Source organism: Stegostoma tigrinum, chromosome 11, assembly GCF_030684315.1.
Source record: "Stegostoma tigrinum isolate sSteTig4 chromosome 11, sSteTig4.hap1, whole genome shotgun sequence".
NCBI classification, from domain to species: domain Eukaryota; kingdom Metazoa; phylum Chordata; class Chondrichthyes; order Orectolobiformes; family Stegostomatidae; genus Stegostoma; species Stegostoma tigrinum.
The window spans coordinates 68,724,260-68,736,954 of record NC_081364.1 but is presented as its reverse complement, the minus strand read 5'-3'; the positions used below and the strand labels follow the sequence as shown (position 1 = coordinate 68,736,954).

At 41.1% G+C, this 12,695-nt stretch overlaps 1 protein-coding gene across 2 annotated transcripts in view; it reads right to left on the bottom strand.

The window, feature by feature from the left end:
• The window catches only part of LOC125460532 (EF-hand calcium-binding domain-containing protein 12-like), a 63,618-nt gene that overhangs the window by 28,308 nt on the left and 22,615 nt on the right, over positions 1-12,695 (bottom strand). For both annotated transcript variants that reach the window (XM_059649548.1, XM_059649549.1), the window contains exons 4-5: positions 4,003-4,111; positions 467-583 (exon numbers count right to left, since the gene is read on the bottom strand). In XM_059649548.1, coding sequence (XP_059505531.1) covers positions 467-583; positions 4,003-4,111 — 226 coding nt within the window. The remainder of the gene's footprint in view (positions 1-466; positions 584-4,002; positions 4,112-12,695) is intronic.

The following is a 12,695-nucleotide window of genomic DNA, read 5'->3' as shown; positions in this document are numbered from 1 at the left end:
GGTACATCTGAGAGGAAGTCCATTGCTAAATAACAATCATAAAGAAACAGTTCAGCATTCTCAGAACACCTTCTCCCACCTCTTAGAAATACCTCTGTACTCTTCATGTCCAATGAAATATTATCTTATATGACTATTTGTACCAATTGGTTTTTGAACAGCAAAATCCCCACAAAGAAAATAGAGATAGATAAATTGTTAATCTATTTATAACGGCATTGCTTGAGGAAGAAATAAGGAGTACCAGGAAAATTCCCTCCCAGTCCTCAGTGAGGTGGAATATTCAAAACTCAGCAGGGCAGGACGACATGGACAAGTAATGGAGAACTGAGGTTGGCCAGCTTACTTTCAATGTATTGACACATGAAATGGAATCCAGAAAGAGTTAGCAACATCACAGAGTGAATTTTGAAATATGGAGGAGATTGTGCTACAGCAGATGGGTTAAGAAACAAGTCATACTCACCTTAGGTTTTTCTCTTGACTGACATCCTTCAGGATGTTTTCCAGCTTTGACTCCCTCTGGATAACCCCTTTATGTCCAGCTAATTGACGATTAAGTTGATTCAAAGCAATGAGTCGTCTAGGATATTGAGAAGAAGATTAGTTAAAGACTTTTCTATGCTACTCAGCAGGCAGCGTCTTTCTAAAGTTCTCAATAGAAATTTGTGAATCTTATGCTATACAAAATGTAATGGTTCCTAAGGAGGCTGGAAGTGACCATAGTTAGGAATATAATGCCTGCAAGGTGAAAAGTCCAGCAGTACTACTATTCAAAAATCCATGCACTGGGGTGGAGGTGGCGAGCAGTGACAAACAGGCAGAAATCCAGGTTCATGGAGCTGGAGAAGATGGTGGTCAGCCTGCAGTCACTTTGTAGTCAGTCTGACATGGCCCCAGCCCTGCAGGAGGCATACAAAGAGGGGAGGGGCAGTAAAGGGACCTGTAACTCATTTGCTAACGGTCTGCTTCATAGAGCTGTGGATCACATTAGTAATTTAAAGAATCTATTGTGTTTTTAGCCGCACTTCAACCTCATGCTCCTGATCTTTGTGCACCCAGTGCAAGATGGGTGTGACTTCACCATGGGCCTGTTTCTGGACCTGGCTAAAGTACACATCGGGCAGCAGGCCATGGAGCGGGTTATCATTTCCAGTCACCCTGCCTCTGTTCTGCGATTACATCTGTGCCTGGGTATCTTTGGAGAGGAAGTATGTGGTGTTCACCGGTGGACTTGAAATATTATGCCCACATAGAGGAAATTAACTGCCAGACGATGTAGTGGATGTAGGTACAGTTACAACATGTAGAAGACATTTGATAAATATTTGAATAGGAAAGGTTTGGAGGGATATAAGCCAAACACAGGCAGGTGGGACTAGTTTATTTTGGGAACACGCTCGACGTGGGCCACTTGGACCAAAGGGTCTGTTTCCATGGTGTGTGACTGCATTATTTTTCCAACTAATGTTAATTTAGTGCCTTTATTTTGTTGCATTGCCCAGCAGTATTTCAAACTTATTAATTTCTTGAATTGCTGTTTAGGATTTTGTTTTAGAAGATGACAGCTGTGTTCTGGAATGTCATGTGGCACACTGGCAGTGTCCCTTCCTATAAACCAAAAGATCCCAGTTCAAATCCCACCTGCTTCAGATGTGTCGTAACATGTTTGAACAGGTTGATTACAAACAAAAGCTGGGTAATTCTCCAGAGGGTAGTTGATTTCTGGATAAGGAAAATACCTAGAAGGGGAGGTTGGAATCTGGTTTTTGTATAAATCTACAGATAGAAAATAAAATGCTGGTAAGCGTCTGAAAATGTTTTGATGCCCAACTCAAGACTTTGATATTTGTTGATTAAACAGCCCTCATTGTTTCTTCCAGGTTGTGCTGAACATGAAGGAGCACTGAAGGAGGACGATAGGTGCTAATCAGTACCTGCCGGCCAGTATTTAATCTCATGCAATGAGGCGTCATGAGGTTTGGAGTCAATGTTGTGCAATGCGATGGTAAATCTTGCCCATTTGTATGCCACTGCTGTTGGGGAAAAGCACACCCAGCATGGTGATAGAGGAGTCTGGGATGTAGCTGAAACATATCATTCTGTATGGCAGGTTGCCAGTCCATGATTTAAGATTTTTGTACTCATTCTCAAACAAAAGAGAAGAGGATTTTGCAGCGTCAGCTGCATCTGCTTTTTGTTGGATCTGAAGGAAAAGATTTGATTGAAACTGAGTGCTTTGGTCCTTTTTTTAAAAATATTATTCGGTGTTTGGTACCACTGCATGATATTCCAAGCCATTAAAAAGGGCAGGTAATGGTGAACCAGAAGGTGGTGAGAAACTGCAACTCACTGCCTGCAAGGGTGATAGAGGCAGATACCCTCAAAACATTTAAAAGCATTTAGGCACACTTGCAATTCTAAGGCATTTAGACCATGGGCCATGTGTCTGGAACACTTGAGTTAGAATCATAAAGTGGTTGTTTTTGAACTCTGCACACTCTATGGGCCGAAGGGCCTTTCTGTGAAGGTATGTCTCTCAGACTCTAAGTCTAACCACATTGCTGTGTGCCAGCAATAGACAACACTGGGTGAGGATGGCAGATTTCTTTACCTTAAAGGAAATTAATAGACCAAACTGTTGTTTTAACAGAAATTCATTGTGCCATCGTCATTACAGATAATACATTTCAATCCAGGTTTATTTAATCAATGAAATTAAAATTCTTTAGCTCTTGTGGTAGGTCCAAGCTTCTAGATTTACTGAAACAAAAGTAAAATACTGCAAATGGCAGAATCTGAAATGAAAACAGAAAATGTTGGAAAAGGGAAAGTGGTGGAAAAATAGGAATGTTACTGGACTCTGAACCCAGAGTTAAACACTAATGTTCAAGTCCCACCCAATTTAGAATCAAAGTCTGGTATAATGACAGCATGTAACAATTGCTGATTCTTATTAAAACCCATCTGGCTCACAGACATCCTTTAGGAAAGGAAATCTGCAAATGTGTCATCCTTATTCACTATGGCCCACATTTGACTCTAAATCCACAACAATGTGCTTGTTTCATGACTGCCTTCTGAAATGGTTGCCTTAGTCAATCAGTTCAAGGGCAGTTGGGATAAATGCTGGTCCAATGTGCTATGTCAACATCCCTTCAACTAACAAAAAAACACAGCAGGCCTGGCAATACCTGTAAAGACAGAAACAGAATTAACATTGATTTTCAGCTTTCCTTTTATTTCAGGTTCATAATTCTGTTTATTTCCCAGCTTTCACTGTGTTTGTTTCAATTTTTTGCCTTTCTCCTTTCTCTGTCCTTTGTCAGATTTCTTAATTTATAAGTTTTCATTTATAAAGCATAGTTAATACAGAAAGACAGCCTAAAAGTCATCAACTAAGGGAAGCAGTTCTTTTTGATTACATTTTCCCTATAGTACAGAGTTGTCCATGAACAGGAGACTGAGTGAATTAAGTCCGTATTCTCTGGAGTTCAAAAGGACAAGAAATGATGCCACTGAAATGTACAAGATTATTTTCCTGGGTGGGGAATCTGGAAAATGGGGAAAAGGAACTAGATGAGGGACTAATCCTTGAGGACCAAGATAAGGAGAAATTTCTTCACTAAATCTGTGAATTTTTAGAATTTACTACCCCAGAAAGTTGTGGATCCTCAATGACTGAATATATTTAAGGCCAGGATAAACAGATTTTGGTCTCTCAAGAAATTCAGGGATATAGGGAGTAGACAGGAAACTGGAGTTGAAGCCATGATCATATTGAATGGCTATGTCGGCTCAACAGATGAATGATCTACTCCAACTCCTATTTTGTATGTGCTTATTTTCAGAACAAGTGCATTTCTTGAAAGGATTATCTAATTTATATCCCTTCCTTTGGAAACTTTCCTGTGCATCATTAACTCACCCTTTACTTTAACAGGTACAAACCAGATTTGCACAAATTGACACATAGTTGCAGAGTATGGCTCTCCTCTTTACCTGGTGGAAACCCATTTTTGTACTTCACGGTTAGGTAACAAGCCTGTCCCAGGAGCCCTTAATTTCAAATCTGGCTCCATTTTCAGTTTGTCTCCAGGATGAAGTAAAGCTGCAGAGAAAGATAGATCAACGAAAGAATGATCAATCTTCAAACTTGATGTCAAAGTGGTAATTTCCAGCATACCATTTCAACAATAACTTGTTTGGCTTTGCAAATATAGTAAAACATGCCAAAGTGCTTCACAAGATTTATCAACAGCCATATAAGAGGGTACATAACCAATAGTAAGGTTAAACAGTTAGCTTTAAGACGCATCTTAAAGGAGAGCTTGAGAAGTTAAATGGCAGACTTCCTCAACCACCAGCCATGGAGGGTTTAAAATCAGGGTAACTAGAAGCCAATATAGGTCAACGAGCATAGGAATGTTGGGTGAAAAGGACTTGGTATATATGTGATAAAATATAGGCAGCAGGGTTTTGGAGGAACTTGGAGTTTAGGGAAGGTGTAGGGATCAAAGATAGGAAAGCCAGGAGTGTGTTGGAATTGTGAAATCTAGATGGAACAAAGGAATGGATTTTGGATTTTGGCAGTTATGACATGGAGACTGACAGTACCTCTGTACTGGCAACATAGTAAAATTACACCTTCAAAACACTCAACATTGACCCCAATGGTTCCTAACAAACCTTTGCACAACAATTCCAGGTTTTTCAAATAATCAACACTCCACACCAGGACAGTAGTTCTTGCAATTTATTAACAATACAGTAACTTTGCCAGGCCAAAATTAAACAACAACTTATACCCAGGAATATTTAACACACAGTCTTTCCCTTCCTCGATCCAGGTCTCTATCACCACCACAACAACATAAATTCACATTGTAAACTGTATTTTAACTCCTGATTTACTGTACTCTGTGTATTTGCACGCATGTATGTTAGCAGTGCATTGGACTTCCTTTCCTTCTTTTCTACTCCGATTTCACTGACTGACACCCTACAATACTTTCCATTCAATCAGAGAAAGTGTAAAATTCACCTGTTTACTTCCTCCTTCCTCACTACCCAAGCCCATATATACCTACAAGTGAAGCAGTGATTTACCTGCACTTCACTCAATCCAGTCTACTGTATTCGCTGCTCACAATATGGTCTCCTCTACAATGGGGAGAAAAAAGCAGTATAAGTGACTGCTTTGTGGAACACTAATGTTCTGCCCACAAAAGTGATCCCCCAGCTTCCGGTTGCCTGCCATTTCAACACACCTTTGTGCTCTCTGACGAACATTTCTGTCTTGGGCTCGCTGTAATGCTCCAGCGAAGTTAACATCAACAGATGGAATAACGTCATCTCATTTACTGCCTGGGGATCCTGCAGCCTTCATTGATTGAATCACTTACTGTCACATGTATTCAAAGTATAAATACAGTGAAAAGTGTGTACCTTTGCTGTACATACATGACGCCATTCACATTAACTTAGAACAAGAGAAAAAAGATAACTTAAGAGAGTCCAACTTTCCTTTCACTGCCGCAGTCCCGCTTCAGGCTTTCCAGCCCATGCCATGCTGCTGTCAATATTCTGCTCTGGACTGCCTCACTGGCCTGATCTCGCTGCCAGTGCCTCACAGGCTTGCTCTCAGCTGCCTCACTGGCTTGATCTTGCCGCTGCTGCTTCACGAGCCCAATCTTGCCATTAGTGCCTCATCAGTCCAGTCTTGATCTGCCATTGTTGCTCCGGCCCACCCTTGATGTGCCATTGCTGCAGGACACAACCAGTGCATTCTTCTCCCGCCACATGGTTCCCAGTCATGACCCAGATCCTTCCCAAATCCATAGGTAGGTAGTTAAAGGAGTGTGTGTGCATGTGCGTGTGTGTGCGCGTGTGTGCATGTGTGTGAGAATAAAACAGGACTCAATATCAAGGTCATTAGTTAGGGCCTGAGCATCTTCTCCCATGTCCCTACCCCAACCCTCACACAACCAGGCCCTTGGCTTCACAAGGGCTGCTACCACAACTAACTCATTGTCAGCTACGATGGCCCCCATTAGAAGCTATGGATTCTCCTAGACTGACTTTTACCCATTCATTTGTCTGTCCAACCCTTGTTGTCACTCTCTGGGCTCCATCTCCACTTTTCATTTACTCCAACCCATGTAATCCCACCAATACCACTTCAGTATAAATACTAATCTTTTCCAAGCTACAATCAAATCTGAAGAAGAGTTACTGAACCTGAAATTGAACTCTGCCTTCTCTCCTGATGCTGCCAGGCCTGTTGAGGTATTCCAGCAATTTCTGTTTTTGTTTCTGATTTCCAGCATCTGCAGTTCTTTGGCATTTTTCGTTTAATGTTTATGCCTGCTTGTTTTCTTTTTGACATAAGATGTTACCCACAGTCCAAAAGACACCTTTAGCTCATAGTTCCCAGTTCACAGTTCCAATCAAAATTGATAAAAGAATAAAACAAAAATAATCAAATATCAGTGAGGAATCCAATACTAAAAGAATCTAGTTGAGGAAACAATATGAAGTTTATTTCATTACTGTAATTACTTATAGATTACATGAATATGGCCTATGTTATCACAGAAGACTATTAGGATAGAACTAGTCTCAGGTTTGTCTCCTACAGTCTCCTTCTTTACTCTGATAGAGTCCCCATGACATCATTACCCTGGGTGGTGCTTATTGTACTTAGCCAATCAAGTATCAACCCTTTCAAACCCATCCATGCTCCTCATAACTTTATATGCCTCAATCAAATCCAATCCAATCTTTCCTCACAGCTATAATCTTCTAAGTACTGGCAATATCCTCATAAATTTCCTATATCCCTCTGCAGTGCAATTACATTTGTCGTGTAATGAGATGGCAAGAATTGCAGACAATACTGAAGTTATGACCTAACTTAGGGTTTTGTAGAGTTGCAGTGCAACTTTCTTACTATCATAAGTAGAGTTGCACTGCAACTTTCTTACTCTCATATCCCAAACCTTGGCTAATTAAATTAAGGATTCCACATGCCTTCTTCATAATCTTATTGAACTGTCCAGCTAATTTTAGGGATCTATGGATATTCACGCCTAAGTCTTTCTCACTTCCTCGATACCTCTTATTATCTTCGCAAGAACTTCAAACACCTCTTAGTATTTTCCCACAAACTGCATATTCCTTTGCCTGGTTTACCCTCTCCAGTATATCAACTCACACTTCTCCAGGCTGAATTCCATGTGCTGATTTTCGTACAACTTTCATGTATACTGCATTGATACCACAGAACTGATATGGCACACAAGGTGGCCATTCAGCTCATTGTATGTGCACCAGTTATATTATTTAGAACCAATCTCCCACCTTTTCCCCACATTTCTGCACCTTTTCTCTCCAAATAAATATCCAATGACCTCTTGAATTCCTCAACTGAATCTGCCTCAATAACATTTCCGAGTAGTGCATTCCATACCCTGACTATTCACTGAGTGAAAATGTTTTTTCTCAAGTGACTCTTGCTTCACTTGCACATCACTGTAAAGCTTTGCTTTCTTGCCTTTTCTTCTATGAGCAGAAACAGTTTTTCCTTATCTACTCTTTCCAGCATATTGATGATTTTGAAAACCTCTGTCAAATTTCCTCTCAACCTTCTTGTCTCCAAGAAGAACAGTCCTAACCTCTTCAATCTATCCTCATAACTGAAGTTTCTCATTCCTACGGAGGGTTTAGGCCCAAAACGTCAGCTTTCCTGCTCCTTTGGTGCTGCTTGGCCTGCTATGTTCATCCAACTCCACACTTTGTTTTCTCATTCCTGGGACTATTCTTGTAAATCTCTTCTGCAACTTCTCCAAATGACTCACATCTTTCCAAGTGGTATCCAAACTGTACGCATTATTCCAAGATCACCTCCTTGCTCTTGTACTCTGTGCCCCGAAGTTTCCAGCTGTCTCCGAGACAATGTTGTCACTTAAAAAAGGTTATTGTGTCCTGGGTTTTTTTTTGGAGAGGCTGTAAAGGTGGTGGTTCCGAAGCGTCTAGGTTGAGAAGCCATTCAGGTATTTATTAAAACAGTTTAACAATGGAAGGAGAGTGGCCAGTTCTCCCAGGTCAGGCTTGCTAGTTCAAAAACAGAAGTTGCTGGAAAAAAATCAGCAGATCTGGCAGCATTTGTGAAGAAAATATCAGAGTTAATGCTTCCGGTCCAGTGACCCTTCCTCTGTTCCTCCGTTCTCTATCCTTATTAATTTTGTTTCCTTCTAGTGACAGAGTTTCCTCCTCTGTCACCATAACTTGACTTGAATCCTCCTCCTCTGTAAAGAATGATACAAAGTATTCATTTAACACCTCAGCCATGCTGCTGTCTCCATGTGTAAACTCACTTTTGGTCTCCAAACGGTCCTTCTCCTTTTTTAATAGTTTTCTGCTGGCGAGTATGCCCAATGCAGATTTGGATCAGTTGGCATCTCTGCAAGATAGCAGAGGAGTAGGCTCATTCACTCCATTGCTCTTCTTTGTCCTTTACTTTTATCTTCTTATTTTTTTCTTTTTTAGTTTACTTTTAGTTTTATTTTTACAAACTTACCTTCTGGAGAATGGCACTGGCAGTGATTATTAGGCTTATGAAATTTGGAGGTCAGTTAGATGTCCAGTACGAGGCAGCAGCTGGGGGCCCGATCCAGGATTCATGATAAATTCTGGATGTTTGGCGCATGGCCCAAAAGTGAGATCGAGGATCTGTGCACAGTCAAAGGTGAAGGCAAGGCCCAGTGCAGATGGCACATCGATCAGAGCTTTGGCAGTCCTGTGTGTGGCGGCGGCTGAAGACCTGGATCAGGACTTTGGTGATCTGATATCTCAGGAGCAAGCGCAACACGGGTTGGAGATTCCTCCTCTGATGACAAGAGCAGGGGAGATCAAGCCAGTGCGGAGAAATCATGTCAAAGCCGAAAAGATCGAGTCCTTGTTGGAAGTATGGTTCCAATGTGGCTGAGCACTTAAGCAAGATTGCAATGGTTAAATTTTTAGCTTTATTTCTTTATATTTTTTTGACTCAATATTATGGAAGACTGTAATGTTTAACTTTTAACTATATTTCTTTAATTTTTGGTGCTATACTAAGAGTGACTATAATGTTTAACTTTTAACTTTGTTCCTTATTTCTTCCTGCTTTGGTCTTAAGTTTTTGTAACTGGGTACTTGCACCTAAGATGGCAGCATGTGTGGTGACATTGAAAACTTTCCACTGTACTTCTGTTCTTTTGTACTTGAGTACACATGACAAAAAAGTCTAAATCTAATTTTTTACTTCTTATATGCCTATGGAAAACTCTGGGATTTCCCTTTATGCTAGTAGTTTGTCTTTTCTCATAGTTTGTCTTTGTTTCTCTTTTTTGCTTTCTCTCCTCCCGTCTCATCCTTTAATATTGTTATTGGCTCTCAATTGTATTTTTTTTCTGCCTTACACCTGTCATAAGAGCACTGTTTCTTTCTACTGTTAGTTCCTAATTTCTTTTTGTCATCCAGGGAACTCTAGATTTGTGCATCCTATCTTTTCCATTAGAGGGAATATAACTCAACAGTGCTCAAATCATTTGCTCCTTATAGGTAGCTCACTGTTCAGTTACTGGTTTTCCTGCCAATTTTTTAATCCAATCAATCCTGCTGAGCTCTGTTTATGCCCTGTTGAAGTCTCCACCAACTGATTTTTCTTACACTGGATGTTGCATGTCATTCTTTAACATCACCCTAAATGTTATGATACAATGATCACAATCTCTTAAATATTCCGACACAGACACTTAACCCACTTGACAAACCTCATTTTCAAGGATTAAGTCCAATAATGTGTCCTTTCTTCTTGGACTGGGCACATACTGCTGTAGGCAACTCTCTGAAATACATTCTAGCGATACTGACTCTCACACTACCAGTATCCCAGTATATATTTGGGTAACTGAAGTCCCCATTATAACTGCTCTATAATGTTGGCATTTTTCTAATGGCCCTCAGATTTGTTCCTCTACATCTTTTCTACTAGTTAGTGGTCTATAGGCTATAGCAATCTTTCCTTTTTGAACCTTCCTATCCTAACCTTGAGACCATCCCTAATTGTCCAAAGGCAGTTAAGAATCAACCACATCACTGGGATCTGGAGTCAAACGTAGGCCATACTGGGTAAGGATGGTAGATTTATTTCCCTGAAGAACATTGTGAACATTTTTTTTTAAGCAATCAACAAGAGTTTCTTTTCTCAGAAGGTTGAGTGTCTTTGGAACTCCTTGCCACAGAGAGCTTTGGGGGCAAAATCCTTGTGTATATTTAAGGCTGACATAGATTCGTCATTAGTAGGAGAATTGAGGCTTATGGGGAATCAGCAAGAAAGTGGACATAAGGAATATTAGATTAGATTCCCTACAGTGTGGAAACAGGCCCTTCAGCCCAGCAAGTCCACGACGCCCCTTGAAGCATCCCACCCAGACCCATCACCCTATAACCCACACACCCCTGAACACTATGGGCAATTTAGCATGGCCAATCCACCTAGCCTGCACATTTTTGGACTGTGGGAGGAAACCGGAGCACCCAGAAGAAACCCATGCTGAGATGGGGAGAACGTGCAAACTCCTCACAGACAGTTACCCGAGGCTGGAATCGAACCCGGGTCCCTGGCGCTGTGAGGCTGCAGTGCTAACTACTGAGCCACTGTGCCGCCCAGATCAGCCATGATTCTATTGAATAGCAGGATAGGCTTGAGAGGCTGAATGACCTACTCCTGTTCCTACTTCTTATGGTCCTATGAAACCCATTCCCTCAGAACATTAGCCTGGGGCTCTGGATTATCATTCAGTGACATTGCTACTAAACTACGACCTCCCCTACGTATTCCATAGCTCTAGCCAGATTTACTCTGCACACAGACATCTTCCTTCTCCAGCACTGTATTGGTCTCCTTGGCCAACACTACTAAATGTTTCTTCCTTTCTTTATTTTTCCTGAACAACTCGTACTGAGGAAAATTGCCCTTCCTTGATCCAGGTCTCTTTCACCGCCACTGCACGATCTTTCCAGTAATCTTTCCATTTGTCTTTTCCTGTTATTTCTGTACTTGCTTGCACTGTGGGAGGACCCATTTGGAAGATCTCCCACCCCAGGTGTCAGTTTAATTAACCTTTTCAGGTCCCCTCAATGGCAAGCATGTTTCTTGGTTAAAGAGAACAGAAGTTTGCACAACGTTCCCGATGTGATCTCACCAAGCCCTGTACAGCTGCAGTAATACTTCCTTGTATTCAAACCCTGTTAACAATGAAGGTCAACAAACCATTTGGTTTCTGTTTGTGGCACCAGAATGTGATGGAATACTTTCCATTTATCTGGATGGGTGCAAGTCAAAAAAATACCCAAGAAGCTCAACACCAACCAGGTCAAAGCTTCATTTGGCAGCATCTTCCAAACCTGTAAGCTCCACCATCCAGAAGTACAAGGAGATACTTGAAAACACTCCCATTTATAAGCTCCTCTCTAAGCCACTTTCATCTTGACTTGGAAATACACCACCAGCCCTTCACTGTCTTTAAGAAAAATCCTTCAATTCCTTTCTGAACAGCACTGTAGATGCATCTGCAACAGAAATACTGCAACAATTCAAGAAGGCAACCGCCAGCTTATCAAGAATATTTAAGGAAAGACAACAAATTCCGGCCTACATTCCGAGAAAGAATAAAACGCCTTTTGAAACACTGGTTTGGCTTCTAATGGAGTATTGCATTCAATTCTGGCTTCAGAAATTTCATGAGAATGCTCTGGATCCAGGGACAAGGGAATAAATTGGATATTCTAGGATTGCTCTTCTTCGAGAAAAGAGGGTTTGAGAGGAGATTTAGAAGAGGTGTTCAAATTCATAAGGGATCTAGACAGAGTCAATGAAGAAGGGCCATTCTCATTTATGGGGGGTTCTAAAACCAGAGGACAACAATTAAATATACAAGTTGCAAAACAGGAATGGGATGGAATACTGAGATAACAAGGTGTAGAGCTAGATGAACACAGAAGGCCAAGCAGCATCAGAGGAGCAGAAAGGCTGACATTTTGGGCCTAGACCCCTCATCAGATTTTTGAAGAAATATGCGTTATGGAAATGCATTACAGTTATAACTTGTCAGGGAATAGTCACAACAATAGAACATAGAACATAGAACAGTACAGCACAGAACAGGCCCTTCAGCCCACAATGTTGTGCCGACCATTGATCCTCATGTATGCACCCTCAAATTTCTGTGACCATATACATGTCCAGCAGTCTCTTAAATGACCCCAATGACCTTGCTTCCACAACTGCTGCTGGCAACGCATTCCATGCTCCCACAACTCTCTGCGTAAAGAACCTGCCTCTGACATCCCCTCTATACTTTCCTCCAAACAGCTTAAAACTATGACCCCTCGTGCTAGCCATTTCTGCCCTGGGAAATAGTCTCTGGCTATCAACTCTATCTATGCCTCTCATTATCTTGTGACACTTAATTGTAGAGTTATTGTGACACTTCAGTTGAGTTCCTCAGAAGCATAAGATTGGGCTTGAAACATTATGTTTTTCTCTCTCCACAAATGCTTTTAAACCTGTTAAATATCTCCAGCATTTTTTGTTTTTATTTCAGATCTCCAGTATCTATGAGATTATGCTTTTGACCAAGTCATGGAGC